The sequence below is a fragment of the Perca flavescens genome, chromosome 10 (genome assembly GCF_004354835.1).
Source record: "Perca flavescens isolate YP-PL-M2 chromosome 10, PFLA_1.0, whole genome shotgun sequence".
NCBI lineage: Eukaryota > Metazoa > Chordata > Actinopteri > Perciformes > Percidae > Perca > Perca flavescens.
In genome coordinates, this window is record NC_041340.1 from 25,771,259 (window position 1) to 25,795,650 (window position 24,392).

General features: G+C 43.8%; 1 protein-coding gene across 1 annotated transcript in view; it reads left to right on the forward strand.

Annotated features, from left to right (window-relative positions):
* Window positions 1-1,485: 1,485 nt before the first annotated feature.
* The window catches only part of LOC114562448 (protocadherin-10), a 34,967-nt gene continuing 12,060 nt past the window's right edge, over window positions 1,486-24,392 (forward strand). Inside the window, exons 1-4 of the mRNA XM_028588822.1 lie at window positions 1,486-4,490; window positions 6,660-6,718; window positions 7,451-7,573; window positions 12,831-13,167. Coding sequence (XP_028444623.1) covers window positions 1,971-4,490; window positions 6,660-6,718; window positions 7,451-7,573; window positions 12,831-13,167 — 3,039 coding nt within the window. The 5' untranslated portion in view covers window positions 1,486-1,970. The remainder of the gene's footprint in view (window positions 4,491-6,659; window positions 6,719-7,450; window positions 7,574-12,830; window positions 13,168-24,392) is intronic.

Below are 24,392 nucleotides of genomic sequence, written 5' to 3' on the forward strand. Positions count from 1 at the left end.
CTGTTCTTATAGCCTACTTTTCATATCCCTGTCTTGCTGTTAATCTTATTTTATCCACTGTATCCGCATTGCTTTCTAGTCGACGTTTCCAACCCATGCACATTCAAATATGCTCAGTGCTCCTTTTATATTTTTTCAAATGTTATAATACTGTCGTCACTGTTGTGACAAAAAAACCTCTGTGGCCCTAATTCTATAGATAACGCACACAGAAAATAGCCATCAGTGTTAGCAATCTGTTTTGTACTGTCTCAGTCAAAATGTGCACACGGACATGTCATAAACACATTTGTTGACATAAAAGTCTTATTTGTAGATAGAGGAAGGAATCAGGTCTGAAGTGGTTTAGTTTTTGGACAATGATGGAGGTGTGGGGAGCACAGGAATAGGCACGCATACACACAATTAAATAGACATAGGAAACATATACAAAAAGTGTTATAAGAAATAGAAGAAAAAAAATAGAATAAGAGTAATAATAACAATAGTAATATGTAAACTACAAACACCCTTATTATAAACAGACAGGTAGAAAAAAAGAAATGATATACAGATATACAGATGAGAGAAGGTGCGGATGAATAGAAATGGCATATTGCACCGTAGGAGGTGACAGAGTAATACATAAATAAATACATATTCAGAGAGCAGAATCCTCAGTTGGTTTAAAACACATCCAACCAGCTTCCCTTCACACACTCCATCCATTGACTGGTCCCACAGGAAACAACAGGCCATGCGTTGTAACAACTCAACAAAAAAAAATTATTTTACAGCCTGTTTATGTATTCCTGTATATGGTCCTGGCTGTGAACCAGACTCTGGTTCGCATTTACACCGCTAGGGGTCGCATGAGCTCCGCATATGCGCCGCTCTCCCTGCCTCTGTGTCCCGCTGCTCTGTGGCTGCAGGAGAGTTAATAACGGCTCAACTTCTGGCTGTAATTATAACGCACGCGCAGCCTTAAGAACAGCACATGAATGGGGGGGTTCGAATGATTCCCTGCATACATATCACAACATTTGCATGTATTAACCCGGTCAGCCAGTGCTATCCTGAGTCTCACACAGGTTCCTGCCACCAAGTCAACAAGTCCTCCACTCACTCTCTCTGTGTGTCTGGTGATCTCACATGGGGTCTGATGTGATGCGCTTTACATTACGGACAAGTGAGGACTGCATGGGACCGGGTATGGCGGCTGATGGGTTAAAAGCCCACGTCGTTCTCTATCCCTCTTCTCTTTTGCGTCAGGTGTTGTGAAGTGGAAGCCAGTCGGATGGAGGTAGAGCGACATAGAGAAGCAGTGAGGGAGCCGTGGGGCCGAGCGGGCTTCTGACAGGCAACCCTGATGTCCAATCAGGAGAGAGCTCTCAGTGTGACTTAGAGCCGCGGGGGCTGAGAGAGGGAGGCGCGATGTGAGGGGGGGGGGGGGAAAGCAAATAGTTGAGTGAACAGCGTCAGTAGAGAGTGGAGTGGAGGGGACGCAGTGAGGACAGGGTGCCAAGAGGAGACACAGAGACACACAGCCAGAGAGTCTGACGTTCATTCCCTGATTAGTGAGCCTCGCAGAAGAGAAGAAATATCTCTTATTTGTTCTTATATGGATATTGATTTCTTTTTTTCCCCCACTCTAACTCCTTTCCAGACTGGCTCCATCACAGCAGCAGCACTGCGCTTCATTGGAATGTGCGCCGTAGCGTCTCCGGGACACGTCTGAAAAGCAAGACAGCCGAGACAGAATAGAAAAAAAAGAGCTTCTGCAGTCATCCAAACTCCTTTAAGAAATCTAAATGCCTCTCTTTTAATGGGACAGATTTCCCTGGACGCCTTACACATTTTTGGAGACTTTTTACGCATTTTGGAGACTTTGCCGAGTGAAATGGGTGATGGAAACGGACATTTTGTCTATTAACAGAGGATAATAAAGCCGTATAATATTTTCTACCCAAGTGCACTTGCTTTCCCCGGCGATGATTGTTTTTTTGTTTGCCCTGTGCATCACGGATGGAGTGCTCTCTCAGATACGCTACTCGGTGCCGGAGGAGGCGGACCACGGCACACTGGTGGGGAATATCGCCGAGGACCTGGGGCTGGACCTTACCAAACTGGCGTCCCGCCGCTTCCAGGTGGTGCCCAGCTCTCGGACACCGTACCTGGAGGTGAACCTGGAGAACGGCGTGCTGTTCGTGAGCGAAAAGATCGACCGGGAGCAGATCTGCAAGCAGAGCGCCAACTGCCAGCTCAACATGGAGGTGTTCCTGGAGAACCCGCTGGAGCTATTCCGCGTCGAGATCGAAGTGGTGGACATTAACGACAACCCGCCCAGCTTCCCGGAGACGGACATCACCGTGGAGATCTCGGAGAGCGCCACACCGGGCACCCGCTTCCCGCTGGAGAGCGCCTTCGACCCGGACGTCGGCTCGAACGCGTTACGCACGTACGACATAACCACTAACAACTACTTCTACCTGGATGTGCAGACCCAATCGGACGGGAACAAGTTCGCGGAGCTGGTGCTGGAGAAGCCGCTGGACCGGGAGCAGCAGGCGGCGCACAGGTACGTGCTGACAGCGGTGGACGGCGGCCAGCCGCCGCGCACTGGCACCGCGCTGCTGGTGGTCCGGGTGCTCGACTCCAACGATAACGTGCCGGTGTTCGACCAGCCCGTGTACACGGTGAGCCTGTCGGAGAACGCACCGGCTGGCACGCTGGTCATCCAGCTGAACGCCACCGACATGGACGAGGGTCTGAACGGAGAGATCGTCTACTCCTTCAGCAACCACATCTCCAGCCGCGTCAAGGACCTGTTCAGCATCGACGCGCGCACGGGGCGCATCGAGGTGCGCGGCGAGGTGGACTTCGAGGAGAGCGGCCTGTATCAGATCTTTGTGCAGGCGAAAGACCTGGGGCCAAACGCCGTGGCCGCGCACTGCAAAGTGCTGGTCAAAGTCAGCGACGCGAACGACAACGCGCCGGAGATCACCTTCAGCACCGTGACCGAGTCGGTGAGCGAGGCGGCGGCCCCGGGCACCGTCATCGCGCTGCTGAGCGTCACGGACCGGGACGCGGAGGAGAACGGACAGGTGCACGTGGAGATCCTGGGCGACGTCCCGTTCAAGTTGAAATCGTCATTTAGGAATTATTACACCATAGTGACCGACGGCCCGCTGAACCGCGAGCACGCGGACTCCTACTCCGTGACCGTGGTGGCGCGGGACAAAGGGACGCCGTCGCTCACCGCCAGCAAGTCCATCCGAGTCCAGGTGTCGGATGAGAACGACAACGCGCCCACCTTTACGCAGTCCGTCTATGATGTGTACGTGACAGAGAACAACGTGCCGGGCGCGTACATCCACGCCGTGACCGCTCTGGACCCGGACGCCGGACAGAACGCGCTCATCAGCTACTCCATCCTTGAGTGTGACATCCAGGGCATGTCGGTCAAAACCTACGTGTCCATCAACGAGGAGACGGGCTACCTTTACGCGCTGCGCTCCTTCGACTACGAGCAGCTGAAGGACTTCACGTTCACGGTGCAGGCGCGCGACGCGGGCAGCCCGCAGCTCTCCTCCAACGCCACAGTCAAAGTCATCATCGTGGACCAGAACGACAACGCGCCGCTGGTGCTGGCCCCGCTGGGGAAGAACGGCACCGCCAGGGAGCCCCTGCCCCGCTCCGCCGAGCCGGGCTACCTGGTGACGCGCATCGTCGCGATGGACGCGGACGACGGCGAGAACGCGCGGCTGTCCTACAGCATCCAGAGAGGGAACGAGAACGGCATGTTCCGGATGGACTGGCGCACGGGGGAGCTGCGCACGGCGCGCCGGGTGTCGGCCAAGCGCGACCCGCAGCAGATGTACGAGCTGCTGGTGGAGGTGAGGGACCACGGGCAGCCGCCGCTGTCCTCCAGCGCCAGCGTGCTCGTGCTGCTGGTGGACAGCGTGGCGGAGGGCCGCGGAGCCGGCGGGGACCGCGCGGGCACAGCCAAGGCCAAGGAGGGCACCCTGGATCTGACCCTGATCCTCATCATCGCCCTGGGCTCCGTCTCCTTCATCTTCCTGCTGGTCATGATCGTGCTGGCGGTGCGCTGCCAGAAGGACAAGAAGCTCAACTTTTACACCTGCCTGGCCAGCGAGTGCTGCCTGGGCTGCAGCTCGTGCTGCTCGCGGCAGGCCCGCGCGCGCAAGAAAAAGCTCAGCAAGTCGGATATCATGCTGGTGCAGAGCGCCGGCAGCGTCAGCGGGGCCGGTGGCACGGCTCACGTGCCCGTGGAGGAGTCAGGGAGCTTCGGCTCGCACCATCAGAACCAGAACTATTGCTACCAGGTATGTCTGACTCCAGAGTCTGCCAAAACCGACCTCATGTTCCTAAAGCCACGTAGTCCGTCTAGGAGCACAGACACCGAGCACAACCCGTGCGGCGCCATAGTGACAGGGTACACAGACCAGCAGCCTGACATCATATCAAATGGCAGCATTTTATCAAACGAGGTAAGAGTCCCTCTCATACCTTACCGTTTAATCCCCCACCTCCCTCATCCCTCCCATCCCTCCCTTCTACTCTGAGAGCCCTCAGCATGTCTACACCTATCTGAACACTTCCCCACATTAGATCTAATCAGATTAAATAGACTTTATCGATCCCAAATTGGGAAATGTCAGTGCTACAGCAGCAAAAATATAAAAGACACACCGCACACAGAATATGTATGAGTGAGGCTTAATGAATAGGATAGAATACAAGAACAACTATTCCAAAATAAAGATGTTTAGTTTATTGGTTTACACATGTACAAATACTACAGATTAATATGCACATAATCAATAAAAAGATGTGATGGAGAGATGAAAAAAAGCAAAACAACCTTCAGTGTGGTCACTCTCCAAAGCATACTCCGATGGAGAAAAATACACAGGAAAGAATGTGCAAACGTGTACAAAAAGTGGCAAATAAACATCAGACTCATACAGAAGCCATTATCCCATCCCCCCCACCTCCCCCCCCCCACCCCTCGGTTCAGTGACAGGTGTGCACATGGATGTTATTGAGTACTAATACACACCGTATGCCACATTATTACCAATTGCTGACACGTTGCCTTTAGCAGTCCTCAGGGAGGTTGGCCTTCAAACAGCGATGCCTGCATGTTTATGTTGTGCTCCCATGTAGGGCATGCAACTAGAACCATTATTTTCCATATTCGATTCATGCGTGGATTGTTTCCTGGATGAATGGATTGGTTGGTTTGGTCTCTAAAATGTCAGAAACTGGTGAAACACGTGGAGCAGTGTTTGCCGAAGCCCAAGATGACGCCCTCAAATGTCTCGTTGTGTCCGCAACTCAAAAGATATTCAGTTTACTGTCACAGCGGAGAGAAGAAACTAGAACAATATTCACATTTAACAAGCTGACATCAGAGAATTTGGACTCAAACCGATCACTGGATTATCAAAATAGTTGGCGATTCGTTTAATAGTTAAGAACTCATCGATAAAGCGATGCATCCTTGCAGCTCTACTTCAGAGTTTTTGAGATGACGGAAATCAGAATAAGAAAAGTGTATAGGGATAATGTATGGTGGCTCAGAGGCTGCTGGCTGCTGTGTGTGTGTGTGTGTGTGTGTGTGTGTGTGTGTGTGTGTGTGTGTGTGTGTGTGTGTGTGTGTGTGTGTGTGTGTGTGCGCGCGCAGGGCCGAGACAGAGCACACCTCAAACACACACTCCCCATCAGATATGAGTAGAGCAGTAACAATTCCAAATGTTTCACTAATTGTCTCCAGAAATAATTGCGATTAACAATATAATTGTCTCTTCCAGTCAAATTTAAAATTCATGTGTTGCTTTTGCAAACAAATTCAAGTTTTTAATGAATCCCAGAATACATCTTTTGGTTATATATTACTCATATGTGACCCAGATAATGTAATGACACAGGTACACAGCCTATGAAGTAAACAACGCCTCTTTATTATCATAAATCATTGTATTTTTTTTTTTCCTTGAATGAACATAAAGCTCACAATTACCATCACCAGTCATACGCCCTAGGACCTTAGCTAATGTTGGCAATCAGTTGCGGTTAAACAAAGGAACGGCGATTATGTGGAAACAAATGCGATTAGACAATTATGTAATAATTGTTACAGGCCTAGTGTGTTTGTGTGTGTACATGTGTGTGTGTGTGTGTGTGTGTGTGTGTGTGTATGTGTTTGTGTGAGTGTGAGAGAGCACGCTTCAACCACACACTCCAGATCAGATATGAGTGATATGCAAGGGTGTAACTTTGGTTTGAGAAGTGTTTGTGTTTTGAGGGGGGGGGGGGGGATAACTAAAAAATAAAATCCAGGAAATAATTAAGATGATCATAATGATTCATTCTTCCAGAAAGATTACTTCTAAACTAAATATAAGAAAAAAAAGATCTTTCACATTCTTGAATGGTCCAAATAGGGGCAGATCCCTGGGACTTACATATCATCAAACTCATTTGAAAAAGGGGAGAGCACAAACCCGGATTTCGAAAAGTGTGTGTGTGTGCGTGTGTGTGTGTGTGTGTGTGTGTGTGTGTGTGTGTGTGTGCGGCATCAACAGTGAACTGTGTGGGCTGCGTCCCCCGCGGTTGGACGCTGCTGATGGTAATCATTTTTTTCTTTCTTTCAGACCAAACACCAGCGAGCTGAACTCAGCTACCTGGTTGACAGGCCGAGACGTGTCAACAGGTAAATATGGACCCATGTTCCTTTCGCTGCGGCCTCACCCTGTCACATCCGCCTGTAATAGAGCTCTTATCTGCGTCTACTTCACTCACCGATAACTCTCATTACTGTGACAATGCTTTATGTGACGAGATGGGATGAGGAAAAACGGGGGGTGGGGGGCTGGAATAATCATAACCGCTGTTAGTTGAAAACATCCAAAAATGCTAAACGAGGCTTTGATTTAAGTTGAGACACATAATTTTTTTTTTTTTGGGGGTGGGGTTATTCTGCCTTCTTTGGATGTTTGTGGAAAACAACCATCCAAAAATACACATTTAGGTGTATATTTTACTACACTTTGTCAGTTTGTGTCTGTAGATTGTTCCTAAATTCACCAAAGTTGGCATTAGACAATGCATCATTTGCATATTTAAACATTAGAATTTCAGAAAACTATGTAGTGCATAAAAATGATGCAAGTATTCAACTGGGGAGGTTCCATGGTGACAATCGGTTGTTTAAAATGTTTCACCCCAGTCACTTGTAGTGTCTGGCAAAATGTACATTTTACAATCCATATCTTTAAAGGCTGTTTTCTCCAAATTCATTTTTTTTTTTCCCCCCTCAAACTTGGAGTTCAGAAATCTCCACTTCAGTGGAACTTACATACACCAATATTTTTTTGCAGTGTCTATATATATCTATATTTTGAAGCTTGCATCATTCAGAGCCCCGATGTCTCCTCGGTTTCAGTTCGGCGTTCCAGGAGGCGGACATGGTCAGCTCCAAAGACAGCGGCCACGGGGACAGCGAGCAGGGAGACAGCGACCACGACGCCACCAACCGAGGCCATTCCTCCGGTAAGAACCGGCTCCGGTGTGTGCGTGATGCTGCCTCTTTCTTCACAATGGCTGTACTTGATTGAAGCTGCGTGTTCAAAGGGCAAAATGGATGGCTCTCTGGCTTCTATAGGACCGGAGTAGGCTTTTGCTGATTAGCAGGCGGTCACTATGAGCAATGGGGTCCCAGGAGCAGATTGCAGCGTGTCTCTCCGCTGCTGCATTCTGGACTCTTTTTTTTTTTTTTTTTTTTTTTTTTTTTGCTGCTCGTAGTTTGTAGCATTGTGTAGGGCGGAAAAATGAAAGCTCATTTTAATTAGGGCTATAGCACACGGCTGGCGCCTGCATCATCTGCGTCCCACCGTCAGCTTTAATGCTGAAGGTGTTGTCTCTCTAGTGGCCCAGTGGCTGGTAGGCCTAGGAAGAAAAAAAAAAAGCTGGAAAAAAGGATGGCTGGTAACAGACAGGGGCGGTTCTGAAGGGGGGGGCATGAGTGGCCAATGCCCCCTAAGCCTCGACCCCCTCTCTGGCCCCCTAACTGTGGCAAATATCTTCATACATTTTCAACCCCAACTTAATTACCGTATATACCCGAATATAAGACGATCCTGAATATAAGACGACCCCCATTTTCCAGACTTATTTTTGGGGAATAAAAGAGATTTTTGTGGAAAAAAAAAATCAGGTTTTCAACAGAAAATAATTTTATTGGGAAATTCAAGTGATAATTCATTGGAAAAAAAAAAACATTTTAACACCATTCATTAAATATTTGGATTAATAAAATGAATAACCTTTTCACAAAAATGCAATACTTATGAAGGCCTATGTATGTAATTGTGGTACTGTGAATATATAAAAAATAACCATCTGCTTTTAATCAAACACATCTGACATTAAAGTTTTGAAACAAACTGTGGTGTTGCAATAAGAACAGCAGTGCAAATGGGCCTTTATGCTGCACATTAAACTAGGCCTATACCTTTACAGAGATCCCCTGCCTCGCTATGCTCGCTCTCACTGTCATCACTATCATGATGCTCCACGAGCCCCTCCCACAGAATGTCATCCTCGCTCCCATCAAGGGCATTTGATATGCAGCATTTTTGAAATCCATGAATGATGCTCTCCTGGCTTATGGCATCCCATGCTTGGAGGATCCAAGTACAGAGCAGATGCACTGCTGGCTTCTGAAGTTTTCCAGTAGGCGTCGGTGAGTGATCGCCTGACAGGAGCCACTCAGTGTACCTCTTGCGCAGATTATCCTTGAATGGCTTGTTGACGACTACATCCAATACCTGTAGCTGGCTTGTCATCCCCCGGTATGATCACTAGATCGCCGTTAATTTTCCATAACTGAGTTTTGACGGCTCCGTCAAAGTGTCCATGGAATGCATCCAAAACGAGCATATTTCTCTTCTTATAAAGCGCACGCACGGGCGCCTGCCCCACACTACCTTGAGCCAGTCCACTACCAGGTCAGTTTCCATCCAGCCCTTTCCCTGGGCACGTACGATAATGCCAGCTGGCATCGTATCCTTCGGCATAGTCTTGCGTTTCAAAATCACATACGGGGGAAGTTTGGTCCCATCGGCGAAACACGCCAACATTACAGTGATTCGTTTTTTTTTCATTTCCAGTAGATCGCACAATAACTGATTTGTCCCCCTTTCTTGGCAACAGTGACAGATGTTGGCATGTCAAAAAACACTGGTGTTTGGTCAGCATTCCCTATCTGATCCAGGGGGTATGAGTGAGTTTTCCTCAGTTTAAGCACATATCGCTGAAAAGACAGCAACTTCTCCTCGAAGTCAGAGGGCAGGCGCTGGGCCAGACTCGTTCTACGACGCAGTGTCAGCCCTTTGCGCCGCATCATTCGTGTACACCAACCAGTGCTAGCTTTGAATTCATTTGTCAGTATGTTCAGCTCCTCGGCTAACTCCAACAAACTCCTCTTGTGATTGGCATCGCATCCCGACGTTTTTCTATCGCATATTCATAGATTCTGTCATCAAGTTCTGCAAACTTGCCACTTTGAGGTCCACGGAAAGCTTTCCGTTGGCTGTTGGTATTTTTTAGTCGTTCTTTTTGTGCTCGCCACCTCCGAACGTTGCATTCTGTGACTCCAAATTTTTTGGCAGCTTTGCAATTATTAAATGATTCCGCCTCATTCACGACCATAAGTTTATAGTTGGCGTCATAACTGTTTTGAACGTGTTGGTTTATTTGACCAACTTTTGAAGCGCTTTTCTCAAGATAATCTCTTGACCTCTCCATGGCGGCACTTCATTGTTTATTTAATTCATAACACTGTCACTACCGGTAATTAGATAGCCTATCGTGTTGGCGCCCTCTACTGTTTCCCCTGCTTTCTACCTTTCCCCCCCCATGATTTTGTCTATATCGCGAAAATAAGACGACCCCCCATTTTTCAGCCTATTTTTAGGACAAAAACCTCGTCTTATATTCGGGTATATACGGTAATTAAGAGGGGATATTATTCATTTGCAGTAATAAATATAAATGTAGCCTACTCTCGCATTGCCAGACCTTCCTCCACAGCGCTGCAGAGGAAGGTCTGGCTAGTCCACACAGCACAAACAACGTGCTCTGGTTTATTGGCATTTCTTTAAACCAATCCCAAATTTCTTGGGCGGCACTAAACGCCGGGCGGAGCCTCGGTGCCTCTGCAAAATAGCCTCGGGAAGGAACTTGTCTTGGTGGAACATGTGTACGTTCAAAAGTTGTTTTAGTCGTGCGACAGGAAACTCAGATTGGACAGATAGTCTAGCTAGCTGCAGAGATCTGAGGAGCAGTTAACCATAGTACTAGGAAGCGTTAGATAACGGAAATCCGGTCAAAAAAAAGACATCTGGCGGAATTTCCGGTAGCAACAGGGCATTCCCGGAAGTGGAAGGTCGTGGATATAGACTAAATGTAGCTTAACACTGAGTATTCTTGTCTTTATTGTTATAACTGTATCGTTAGTCTTTTGTAGAACCAAATTAGGGCTGGGCATTATATCAATATAATATCGATATCGTGATATGAGACAAGATATTGTTTTAGATTTTGGATATGGTAATTTCGTAATATGAAGTGTTGTCTTTCCTGGTTTTAAAGGCTGCATTTCAGCAAAGTGATGTCATTTTCTGAACTCACCAGACGGTTCTAGCTGTTCTTTGATTTTCCCTTACCCACTTAGTCATTATATCCACATTACTGAGGATTAGTTATCACAAATCTCATTGTGTACATATTTTGTGAAAGCACCAACAGTCAACCCTACGATATCCCCGCAATATCGATATCGAGGTACTTGGTCAAAAATATCGTGATGTTTTATTATCTTCATATCGCCCAGCTTTAAACCAAATCTTTTTAGGGATGGAACACTTGTGCTTAATATATTTGGGTCCCCATAAAATGGCATGTGTCCCCAGCCTGGCCCCTCCATTTGAAAAGGTTTAGAACCGCCACTAGTAACAGAACCAGATCCTGTCCCTGTGTGCCGGGAGCATGTCTCCTAATATTTGTCTCTGTGTTTTTCCTGACACGTGATGATTTAATGTCGGCTGGGCAGAGAGCGAACCCCGGCCGCCGCTGTTTTGTAAATACGTGGCGGTGTTAATGAGCAGCCGGCTCCCTGGGAGCTCGGTCACTGGGTGCCGGAGACCACTCGATGAGACGTGACAGGCGTTTTAATGAGGCCGTGCTCGCGCTGGAGTGCTGGGAAGCGGACCAAATAGGTTGCGGCCGTAGCAAACAAAACAGACGATTCATTTGTTCATTAAATTAATTAATGCATCCATTCATGCAGCTACTCTCCAACTTGCACTCTCCCCCCCCCCCCCCCGTAATTCTCTTTCCCCTCCCTGATCACATTCTTCCAAACCCCTTCTTTTTTTAAATTTTTTTTCTTCTTTCTTAATCTTCCTAAAGGAACCCATCTGAGCTCGTACAATAGGGCCCCACTGAGTTCTGAATGCCGGTTTTATGTCTTCATTCAGCGGCAAGCTTTCTTGGGTAGATAGATAGATAGATAGATAGATAGATAGATAGATAGATAGATAGATAGATCGAGATCGGTAGAAGTAAAAAATACAAGAACACCTACTCAGCCTTGAAAACAATGAAAACAACATAGTTGTACAAGTAGAGAATAAAAACATACAACCAGCATGCATATATAGAATATATGAAAAAATATGAAAAAAATTAAAATAATATATATATATATATATATATATATATATATATATATATATATATATATATATATATATATATATATATATATACATATATAAAGTAGTCTAAATACTTTAGTGTAATAGTGTAATAAATGAGGTAATGACAGTGTTATCTCACACTCAGCGGTGAAATGTTTTTGACCAGTTTTATGGCTTGTGGTAGGAAGGATTTTCCACTGTCACTCCGGTAGGCCTGGATGTGTTACACAGACCATAGGAAACAGAAACACACACAGCTAATTTGTTTCAGCTCCAACCAGCTCAGAGTTAGACCCTCACAACTGCTTTACATTAAATCCTTTCTCACCACTGTGGAAGTGTTTTCGCTCCAAATCTGGACTGAGGCAGCCACCAGCTTTATGTAGATGGAGTGGTCCTATTTTGAGTGCATTAGCATTTCATGTGAACGCTGCCAGCCAGAGTTCATATTCTGTTATGAATAGTCGCACTTTGTTATACAAGTAGGGCTGAGAATCTTTTTAAAATGCATACCTGACTTTTGGTATATACACCAAAGGGATACTTCTTTTGATGCCTTACTTTGAGGAATATAAACCCTGTTTAGCATTTAAAGGTGCAGTAGGTGAGCCTTATAAAACTAACTTTCTGTCATATTTGCTGAAACTGACCCTATGTTCCAGTAGAACTACATAAAGCAGGTAAAAAAAAAAAAAAAAAAAAATCTGGCTCCTCTGGCCTGTAGTGTGATTTGCAAAAATACACAGCTTCCTGTTCAGATGCACCAATCAGGGCCAGTGGCGGTGTCTAACTGCGTGTCAATCACTGCTCATGCACACACATTCATTCTCCCTTGTGGGGGAAAAGGGGGGAGAAGTTGTTGATGTTCAAATTTTTGGGCTAAGTCCTGGATCTTCGCAATACTACCTACAGCACCTTTAAGAAAATATGCCAAAGTTATCAAATGTTAAATGTTGTCTGAACAGAACCTTGACTAAATAAAAGAAAACTATATCTACTATGAATTAGACCTGCACGATAAATCATTATAAATTCGCAATCTTGATTCAACCTGTTCACAAGGTTCAGGGCTTCACCCTCAGCCAATGACAAAGTGCCTTTTAGTCACGTGTTTCACTCGTTGAGCGAGCGCGGAAGTTCGGAAATAAACCAAATGGATATTGATGAAAACCCCGGTACTAGTGACGAGAATCAGCCAACCACTCAGTCTCAAAGCCAACTCGTTCCGAAAAAAGGCCCTGATTCGGTGGTGTGGAAGTATTTTGGATTCAAGCAATACGACGAGGGTCAGTCTGATGTGAAGAAGGCATGCTTTGCCCTCGCTGCAGCACCGAAAAGTAACACCACCAATCTTTACCAGCACCTCAAACGTCACCACAAACTGCAATATGATGAAGCCGTACAAGGCAAAAGGTCCGAAAGACGTTTCAATTAGCCTATTTACAACCATGTTCAGGGCCACATTCAGCACAGTGCGTTAAACTTCTGTTTTCGGGAACCTACTTGAATGGCCAGTTGAATGTTAATTCTATAAAATACTTTATATTTTTTGATACTGTACTTAAATTGGCAGTTGACAAACTCCATTTCTCTAGAAACTGAAGCTGTAGCTGCAGCATGTTGATTGACATGTTGTAATTATGTTAAGACATGTTCAAGGAGTTCAGATAGAGCCGGTATCAGGGCCATATTTACTTCAATATGTTAGGTCCCTATTTTTGGTAGCCTACTGTACTTAAATGGCCAGTATTTACTTTATTTTCTTTATTCATTGAAGCATCTATATTTACAGGCTTGTGGTGATGCGCAATGTGCTATAGGTGCTGCCAATATGTTTTGTTTTGTCATGGCTCATGTGTGCAGTAAACATTACACATCGTGAGAAAGAAATCGTGGCAGAGAATCGTTATATCAATTCTAAGCAAAAAAATCATGCGTCATATTTTTCCCTGAATGGTGCAGGCCTACTATGAATCTGAGCAGACATTTGATACCAACTTTTTCATTCTCATTTGTGATGGACGATTTCGGTCAGTGCTACAAAGGTAGTTTCGAGGTTTCAACTAAGCCTGCAACTAACGATTATTTTCATTGACCATTAATCTGTGGATTATTTCCTGGATGAATGGATTAGTAGTTTAGTCTCTAAAATGTGGATCAGTGTTTCCCAAAGCCCAAGATGACGTCCTCAAATGTCTTGTTTTGTCCACAACTCAAAGAGTTTCAGTTCACTGTCACAGAGGAGAGAAGAAACTAGAAAATATTCACATTTAAAATGCACCATGTTAGCATTAAATAATAATGTAATTAAAACTACATTTTGACACAGGGCACTTCTATATTTCAATTCAATTCAATTGTATTGTCTTGACACAATGTGCAGGCACATATGTAACGAAATGTAGGTCATTGCTTTCCAACAAACGAACAGTACATTAAAACAGACACATTATTGACGTTAAGATTATGTACAGGCTCAGAATTATTGTGAATTATATTAATAATGTGCACATTTTGTAAATGTACTTGTGAAAATGGCATAGTATATATTAAAATGCAGTAAAAGGAGGAGGAAGAAATATCGCTGCATGTGACGCTAGTTAACACTACACTTAACAGCAGGTAACGTTAGCCTAACGTTAGCTAGTAGCTAGACTAAATAATGTTAAAATGCTAACAGCCAAACGGTGTAAAGTGTGACTGTGCGTTCACTTAAAACTGTTAAGTATCGTGGTGCATTCAAAGTTATTGTAAAAAGTAATTTTTTTATTAAGTATCGGTTCAGGCACCGTTTTATTACCATTTTAAAAGTTTAGCACCGGTATCGGAAAAGTCTCTTAATTTATTTTCCAGCTCCTACTACGTGAGTCGTCTCTGTGTAACGTAGAGTTTTTCCTGCGTGTCTCTACGAGGTGTAACATCAGACAGCCAATCATAGACATTATTAGATCTTGGAAGAAGCATGCTGCATGCTTATTGGCTCAGAGATTTACTCCTTAAGTAATGAAATTGGGTATTAAATGACGAGGCATTTTTCAATGCTCGATACTTCAGAGACATAAAAAAAGTCGGTGCCTAAAAAGTATTACGTTTGGTACCCAGCCCTTCTGATCTGACGATAACCTCGGTGCTTGTAGACCAGGGATGTCGGACTGGGGGTGGAAATGGGAGTACCCAAAAAGATGCTAGAATGAATAGCTGTGGATGCGGTGGAGGTGCCCATAGAGAATGCCTTTCTACAGGGCCCAGAATGTTGTGCTGTGGACACATGGTAAATGTTGTCCAAACACAAGCAGCTGTACAGGAACTGTAAAGTGTGAAATCCGGAAGGAAGTATTTGATCAAACATGAACAAAAATCTGAATCTAACCACACAGTTAACGCCAACGTTTAGCACCGATTGAGCCGTTTTGTTGCTATGGACACATTTCAGTTGGTACCACACACACATTGAGGTTCGAAGTTCTTTTTGCACCCATGTTGGACATTTTCATTCCCACTCAGGTCTGAGCCGGGCCAGCTGCTTTATGTCCTGTTTTGAGTGCGTTAGCATTTCATCGCCAGCCCGCCTGTTCACACAGTCCCTCTCTCTCTCTCTCTCTCTCTCTCTCTCTCTCTCTCTCTCTCTCTCATACACCGAAGTGTGCCGTGTTGTCGGTCCAGTTGGGATGCAGCGGCAGGCCCAGCAGCGCAGCAATGCTGACTTTGAGTACCCTTGGAGTAGCGAATAGGCTGCGGCTACTTTGTTGCAGAGTTACCAGCCAGCTTAGTGCCTTTAAACAGATTATTTGCCGGGCATTAAGTCTTTGTTTGATTAGGATAATTGATAGCGTGGCTTAGAGCCCCGCACTTCTGCTCCGTCAACGCTGAAAAAAAGAACACAGGCTTTACTCTCTGTGTGCTAATGCAGTTTGTCAGCGGTGAGGGTATACCGGCGCGTCAGTGTTTAATAAATGCTAATGTTGAATAAACATAAAATGTTCCTGTCATCCATCAGCGTGGCGTTGTTAGCCTCTTCCCTTTGGCTCTGACAGGGGACGTCACGGGGAGGAATTCACTCTCATCTGTTTTATTTGTCCATGTAATCAGATTCGTGGGAGCGTATTGGTTTTTATCTTGGATTTAAAGCATGAGCATTACACATTGACAGATAAATACTTCCAGTGAGATTAGTTGGAACATATTGAACATGCTGGAGACAGGCCTCACTGTTTACCCTCTTTGCCCCATCATTTGTCTGTCTTTTTTTTTTTTTTTTTTTTCTTTCTTCTTTTTCTGCTGTAGCTGTGGTTGTATTTTTGACCACCAGCACGACGAGATGGTTTACACAGTGATTTGTGTTCGTTTTTTTTTTTTTTCCTGCTGCCGGGCTGCGTTGTTGTGCCAACATTTTCTGCTGCTTCACACTCTCGTTCCCTGATCCAAACCACTTGATTATTCCTCATCAAGGACGCATTTCAACAGTTACAGAGTCCAGAAATCACCCGCAACGGACGCGTGAACAGGATATATAGGATATATGTATACTGTATAGCATATATTTCTTTTTCCAAGGCATTTCAGTCCGTGGTAGAGAGTGACAGTGAGAGAGAGAGAGAGAGAGAGAGAGCGGGGGAGGATTTGAAGTAAAGGTCAAAAGCAGGATATTTCACATTATGTGCCATCACACAGTGCAGTGTGCAGATGCGTGTGTGTGGAGTTCTAGCAGTGAGGATGTGATGGCCCCATCCTTTAACGATGGATGTTTTAGGCTACATTTACATTGCTACGTTTTGGTTTTCAAGCGGAGTTTGGAGCCAAAAGCGATCTCCGTGCACTAGGGCTGTCCCTAACGATAATTTTTGTCACCGATTAATCTAACGATTATTTTAGTCTGTTTAGTCGATTGATCTAACGGTTATTTTTCCGATTAGTCGATTAATCTAACGATTGACTAGCATATTATTCTAAAGGTTCTCTGAACTGAGCTTTGGAGAATCAGTATTTTTACTTAAGTACTTGACATAAAACTTAAAATGGCTATGACATGGATTTCTTCCATTACTGGAGTAATATGCAGTCAAGACAATCACTGGCAAATGTGTTTTTGCATTAGTGTGAGGCAAGGAAAATGATCGAAACGCAGGGCTCCTACGAAAGTGACTTTGTGCGTTGGTGTGTGTGTCGATCTCTTTAAGAGAATAGCAGGGCCGGCGTGTGTGTGTGTGTGTGTGCGTGTGCGTGTGGGAAGTGTGTGGTAGAGCGAGTGAGAGAGTGATGGTGATTAGCTTCGCAGCGAGTACAGACTCTAGAGTCTAGGGCTGCACGATAAGAGGAAAATATGCGATATGCAATAACGTTGTGAATATAGCGATAACGATATTACTTGTGATAAATAAAGAGATATTAAAGTGTTCTTGGTTCTGCATTTCTGCTGCTTTCAGTTTTCTGCTAAAATACAACAAATTGCTTGTTGAACTAAAGAAAAACGAAAGGAAATTGCCAACCTACTTTTGAACCAATTGGACATTGAATTGAATATATAAGGCGCCACTAAAAAAGAATGACAGTTTCTTTTCAAAGTGTCTATCGCAATATGTCGCAGCAGTTCGCGATATGTATATCGCGTCTGTTAATATTGCGAAGACGATAAAAAAACGACATATTGTGCAGCCCTACTAGAGTCATAGTGAGAGAAAGCGTCTGCCCTTAACATGGGCTGCAATGGGAAATTGGCATCACCGATTTCAGTATTTTTCAATACATTTGTCAGACTTTGTGTTGCAATTTGTGAAAGATTCCCCCAACCCCCCTCTTTTTTTCTCCCAAAATGCTTGTACTATATCATTTCTATCACAACTACTACAACTACTACTACTACATACCGTAACGCCCTGCAGTGCCCTGCTATGCCATAAACTACTAAAACTACTGATCCATTATCTTTATTATGACTATTATTGCCACTGTTCATCACACCCCCATTCGGGACCATCAGACACCGCCTACCAAGAGCCTGGGTCTGTCCCAGGTTTCTCCCTAAAAGGGAGTTTTTCCTCGCCACTGTCAAACTAAATGCTTGCTCTTGGGGAAATTACTGGAATTGTTGGGTCTTTGTAAATTATAGAGTGTGGTCTAGACCTACTTTATCTGTAAAGTGTCTCGAAATAACTCTTATGATTTGATACTATGAATAAAATTGAATTGAAATACTACTGCTACTACCATTTAACATACTGTTATGAACGATAAAATATTCATAACGTAAATGTCAGAATAAAGCAAAGTGTGCTGCTGTATTGAACAAGGTGAAAACATATTTTTTTTTTGTTTGTTTTTTCACAAGGTGCCAAAAAAGGTTAGTCCACTCACAACTTGGACTAAAGTTGGAAAAACATGGTACAAATATTGCAGTCCTCGAGGTTGATTTAGAATTTCTATTTGAGTGAAAACAATGAGAGTTGTGCTGAGAGTTTAGATGTCTGCAGCATAGCAACATAATTAATCTCATTCTGTTGCTATGCTATGGTGTCATGTTGTTGATACATGAGCTACAGGTTTTCAGAATTGTGTGCGTATATATATATATATATATATATATATATATATATATAGCTGCTTGATTATGAAATGATTTAATTTTAAAACAGTGAAAGACTGAAACAAATCGACAGTGAAAACACTCTGAACTGTGAAATTCCCCTTCATACTTTTCCTGTTTGAACTTTTTTTTCCCCCCATTCAGAACAGAATGCAAAATAAGAGTTTAGTTGCAAAACGTAACGTGCACAATAATCGCTTTTCTCCATTACTCGTTATTTTTGTGATCGGGAATTCAATTAATTGTACAGCCCTAGTGCATAGTTCCATTTTTTTTTTGTGTGTGTATACAATGGAGGAATGTTTTTTTCTCCAGGATATCAGTTCGTAATACTGCAATATATATATATTGCAATACCTTCATTAGTGGGGCCACAGGCTCAATCAGCAATGTGTTTCCTCCTCCAGTGATAGATAGAGAACAGACATTTATTGAAATGAAAAATCTTTGAGATTAAAGCTTTGAGTAAGAATGGAAATAGCAGATTGTAAAACAGAACACTCCACTACAAGCCAATTGATTGCTGCATTCAAAATGTTACGCATTATGCATAACTCTCGAAATGCATGAATGCTTTCACATACACATATTATTGCTCTTCCATTATATCCATACACATCCACTTACAGACATGGATTTTTACTCAAGTCGTGGACATGTATTTTCACTTTCAGACCCACTTGTTTTATATTATAAAGAATAAATGGATCTAGCACGAAAATGTATGTAGCAATACAATAAGTGTATGTAAAATAAAGTATTGTAAGGTATTTTATTGTGTAACCTGCCAGTGAAATACCTTACCTTACCTTGTGCTCAGCTTAAGCATAGGTAATATTTGTGGTACTCACCATTGTGGCTGTAGGATGTCCAATGTGGTAGGGCACTGGTGCATTAGTTTCTCATTTGATATTTGATACAGCATTGTGCAATACATACGTTATAGATCACAGCATGATTTAACGGGAAATGTGCAATCTGTGTAGAATTAAGTGCAATATGAGGGGGAGGATGTGCAGCGGGTTCTCTTTCTTCTGTGTGGGGGAAGGTGGGGGGGTCTTGTGTGAGGTTTATTGAATGTTTATTGAACGCATATGGATGAGATAATGTATGCTTATGTGTCTGTTGTGTGTTTACGTGCGATGCGTCGCCCTCATGGGTCGACTTTTGAGCGTGAAACGTTGAAAATAGTACTTTGACAAAAAGAAAAAATCCTAACTCAAGGGCCACTTAAGCTTTCGTGGCGCTTTCAACTGTAAGCTCGTCGTGTGTGGTCAGTGTTGAGTTGCACTGCAGTAGTATTGTAGTAACGAATTGTAGTTCTCTGCAGTTCAAGCGCTGAGAGTGAACTTTTGAGTTAAAGGTCATTCTTTTACATGTTCTTGTTTGCTGCCGGACCCCTCCAGGACCACTTCCCTCAGGCGCCCCCATTTCCAGTCCCCGCTACATGTGTAAAGTACATATTATCAATATATAGCCAATGTCACGCACTTGGAGAAGATTATCCTTTTTTCTCTCTCCCCTCTCCCCCCCACCAACACACACACACTCCGCTACCCCATCTCCCTGCTGCCGTGATAAATTCCTCCTTGGGCCCGCCGTTCCTGTTATCACGGCGGTAACAGCTCGCTGATCAGTAATTCATTTTTCAGACCTCTGCATACCAATTACCAAATGAAGGTTATTATCGGGACTTTGCGTTTGCCCTGCACGAGTGCCGTGCAGAATGCTGAGAGATGAGACGAGGCGTTAGAAGAAACGAGGGTCAGCGCCATTCAGAGAGACATTAACCGTCCCCTGTCCCCCCCGCACCATCCCCCGCGCTCTGTCTCCGCGCCGGCCTCTCTGCTGGTTTTTTGGCTTAGCGCGAGACATGTTGACACACTTTGTTTTGATCCCGTGTCGAATACTAAGATACCGTACTCTGGAGCCGGAACCATGCCTCATAACTCACGGCGACTGTTTGCTAGGATGGAAATGGACTGTTTTATATAGCGCTTTTCTAGTCTTAACAACTACTCAAAGGGCTTTAACATAGTACAGGAACCATTCACCATTCAGGAGAAAAGGGTTGGACAAGATACATAGAGGAGAGATAAGGGCGTTACCTGCAACCTTTAATTTATATTTTAAGCATGGCCCTGATCTCTGTGTGTGTGTGTGTGTGTGTGTGTGTGTGTGTGTGTGTGTGTGTGTGTGTGTGGTTTACAGCTGAAATGTTTTTATCTCCTGATTCGATAGAGACTGTCTAATGTGCCAGGGAAACATGTAATTTCAACCTCTAATTTTGCCAAAATGTCAAGAAATATCAAGATGTCTTAATCTGGCTTTGTGGCAGAATAACCCTCCCTCTGTCTTTCTTCCTCTGCGTGTGTGTGTGTGTGTGTGTGTGTGCGCGTGCGTGTGCGTGCGTGTGTGTCTCTCTTATCTCTCTGACAGTCTAAATGCCACATTTCCCGTTCCCATTTTGAGAATTAACACAGCATCCATTTTGTAATGGAAGCAGAGCTCCGTGTCCTCCCTCGCACTATTTTCTTTTTTGTTGTTGTTGTTGTTGTTGTTGCTGCTGCTGCAGTTGCCCACAATGCATCACTCCCTGCCCGCCCAGGTGTGCTGATACATTAAGTCGGCGCCCAGCGTGCATTCCGGTCGCGCCCCCCGTCACATGAGTTGTTTCCTCCCATGTAAGAGGCCGTATTAAAACGTAATGTGATGGTGTATTTATGGCATGTTGGTTAATATTTAATAAGAAACCCTCTCGTTAGGCGTCTGGGCACTTTTCCAAGCTGTTAGTGACGGCAAGCCAAATTAATCCGCTTTGTAACAAAGCGAATTCCCCCCTTTGCTGACCGCCACAGACACACACACACACACACACACACACACACCCTCTGCTTACTGGGGCGGCAGCAGACCTTAGTCTAATCAGTCTGTATTCAGAGGGATTAGTATCAGATAGCCCGAGCTGGACAGTTCAGATTGTAGCCCCAAACAGTGGCTCAGACACACACACACACACACACACACACACACACACACACACACACACTACAATCGGATTTAGCTTTCAAAATACATGCAAACACGGGATCTAGGCCCGACTGCAAAAAACATATGGGGCAATGAAAACACAATTTGGCTTAAGGCTTACACTCGGCCTAAATAGCTGTGCTGAACAGCTAACATGCCTGTTAGCTCTGCTCCCCCTCTCTGCTCTCTGACACCAGGGGATTTTCTCACAGAGAATTCCAGCTGTTAAAAAAAAGCCTCCCAAATAATATCTCCACATGAAAGCGAGCACACTCAAAACTAGTTTTTGGGTCGTACCTGTAGCCAGCCTTTCATGGAGGACAATAGACTGAAGACCGGGACAGGGGCAGGCTGGGTAATCCAATGCTACTGAGTTTGTGGTTTTGGTTGATCTAATGCCCAGGTTAAAAGGAGCATGGGCACACAACGCACGCACACACACACACACACACACACACACACACACACACACACAGTAGGGCTGAACCATATGAGGAAAATATGACGATGTCATAATAGCGCGGATAACAATATCACTTCTGTATCAATAAATAGATATGAAAGTTTTCTCAGTTCTGCCTTTTCTCTGCTTTCAGCATTCTGCTAAAGTACAACATATTGCCTTTAAGGAAATCATTTCCAACATTGTTTTATTGAAACAACTGCACACTGATTTTAATATAAAAAGGCGACACTAAAAATGTCATATGCCTTTAGCGATGTGGTTATTGCGCCAGTAGATATCGCGATGACGATACAAAAATATACGATATGTTGTGCAGACCTAACACACACACACACACACACACACACACACACAAACTCCTTTGTCGTATACATCCCGGCCACCTTTTCTAGGGGAGCTTTTGCAGCTGCATGTTGGTGCGCCAGAACGCCTGGGTAGCTCACACACAAACATCCAAAGACCTGCGATTGAAGACCGATTCGAGGTCTCAGCCACAGGCGCCTCCGTCTGGTTGAGCCAAACACTGAAAATAACATTCACAATAGTCACCATTAAGGTCACGTCTTAAGTGTTTTTCCTAGGAATGTTGGCAACCCTGGGGAGCCGGGGAGTTTACACTCTACAATGGAAGTAGTGTACTTACTAAGTACATATAATCAAGTATTGTACATAACAACACGTTTGTGGTACTTCTTTTAATTGAGTTGAGCGTTATCGAGTGTGGTGTAGACCTACTCTATCTGTAAAGTGTCTTGAGATAACTCTTGTTATGATTTGACTAGGGTGCAGCTAACCGTTATTTTCATAGTCGATTAATCTGTCGATTATTTTCTTGATTAATCGATTCATTTGTTTGATCTATTATAAAAATGTCAAAACCTGGTGAGAAATGTGGATCAGCTGCTTTCCCAAAGCCTAAGATGACATCCTCCTTGTCCAAAACTCAAAGATATTCAGTTTACTGTCACAAAAGGAGAGATAAACTAGAGAATATTCACATTTCTTAAGCTTGAATCAGAGAATTTTTTTTTAAATGACTCCAAACCGATTAATCGATTATCAAAATAGCTTATGATTAATTTAATAGTTGACAACTAATCGATTAATCGATTAATCGTTGCACCCCAGATTTGACGCTGATGAGTATAAAATGGAATTGAAACTATATGTTCAGGTTATTGACCACATTAGCAAACACGGAGTCACTTCTCCAAAAAAAAAAAAAACATATTTTACACAATGGATTTCACTGAACAACAAGAAATGACACATTGTGTGTAACACTTTGAAATACTTTAGAATGAGAACATTAAATCGTGATTTGAACGTTATTAAATCTGCCTGTTTATTTTTTCTTTACTGCTAATTCAATACATGTGCTTTGGACCTTAGTGCAGCAATCTGCTTCAATTCGCTTCGTTCCTGATTCCAGAACATTCCACAAACATTTAAAAGTTACAGCTCTCACTCACTGGTTGAAAGAATTCTCCTTGGAATAAAATGGTCTCAAATGCTTAAATAATCGAAATGACTTATTGAGGCTGATGTTTGTTGTTTTTTTTTTTGCAGTGAAAGTGTTTTTTAAAATCCTTTTGATGCGGATGCATTTACACATGTAACCTTCATGCTTTTAGCGCTTTTGACATTCTTTTTTCTGAAAAGAAAGAAAAGCTCAACTGTAGCTCCGCCTGCCCCGGGCAGAAAAGCCGGTGCCTACCAAACAGCGTTGCATGATAATACATGTTTCACCAGTAAGCTGACCAAATGCCTATAATATCAAAACATAAAACAATCATGTCTTCTATGTAACGTCTTAGTCTCAAAAAGGAACCAGCAATTGTAGCTGCTGTTAGATAACTATAGTAAAGAGTATCTCGGGTATAAAGTCAAATTGCATATGACCACAACATTGAAATTATACATATCTCTGTTCATACACTGTGCTTTCCATAATATAATATAATAAAATCTCTTCCTCAAGACAAAGTTACTTGACTGAAATGAGGAAAGGCATAACCCGATCATATGTTTTTGTAATTAATACATAATAAGTAAGTAGAAGCTCAGGAGAAATGTACTGCAGTGAAAAGCACCGATAGTTATGTAGAAGTAGCATCAAATGGAATACTCAAGTCAAGTACATGTACCTTGTAAATGAAGTAGATATTGTAGATACATTTTTTTTTTTTTTTTTTTACAAGGAGTTATAAGCTTTCACAAAGAGCACCCAGTAGTCACTTTGTTCCACAGCCCTTCACTGTGTGTGTGTGTGTGTGTGAGAGAGTGAGAGGAATGAGTGTGTCTGTGTCTGTGTGTGTGTGTGTGTTAGCAGAGTTTATTTTTATATCCATTAGGGCGGGCGGCTTTGATCTGAACGACTGGAAACAGAAAATCCTGACGTATGGAATCAAAGAGCAGGTTTCATACATACATATCGTGAAAACATTGTGGCAATACGTCAGATCGTGTCGTGTGTGTCTGTCTGTGTGTGAGCTGCTGTGTGTGTGTGTGTGCCACAGGTATCATGTTTCCTCTTTGTCTTGATTGT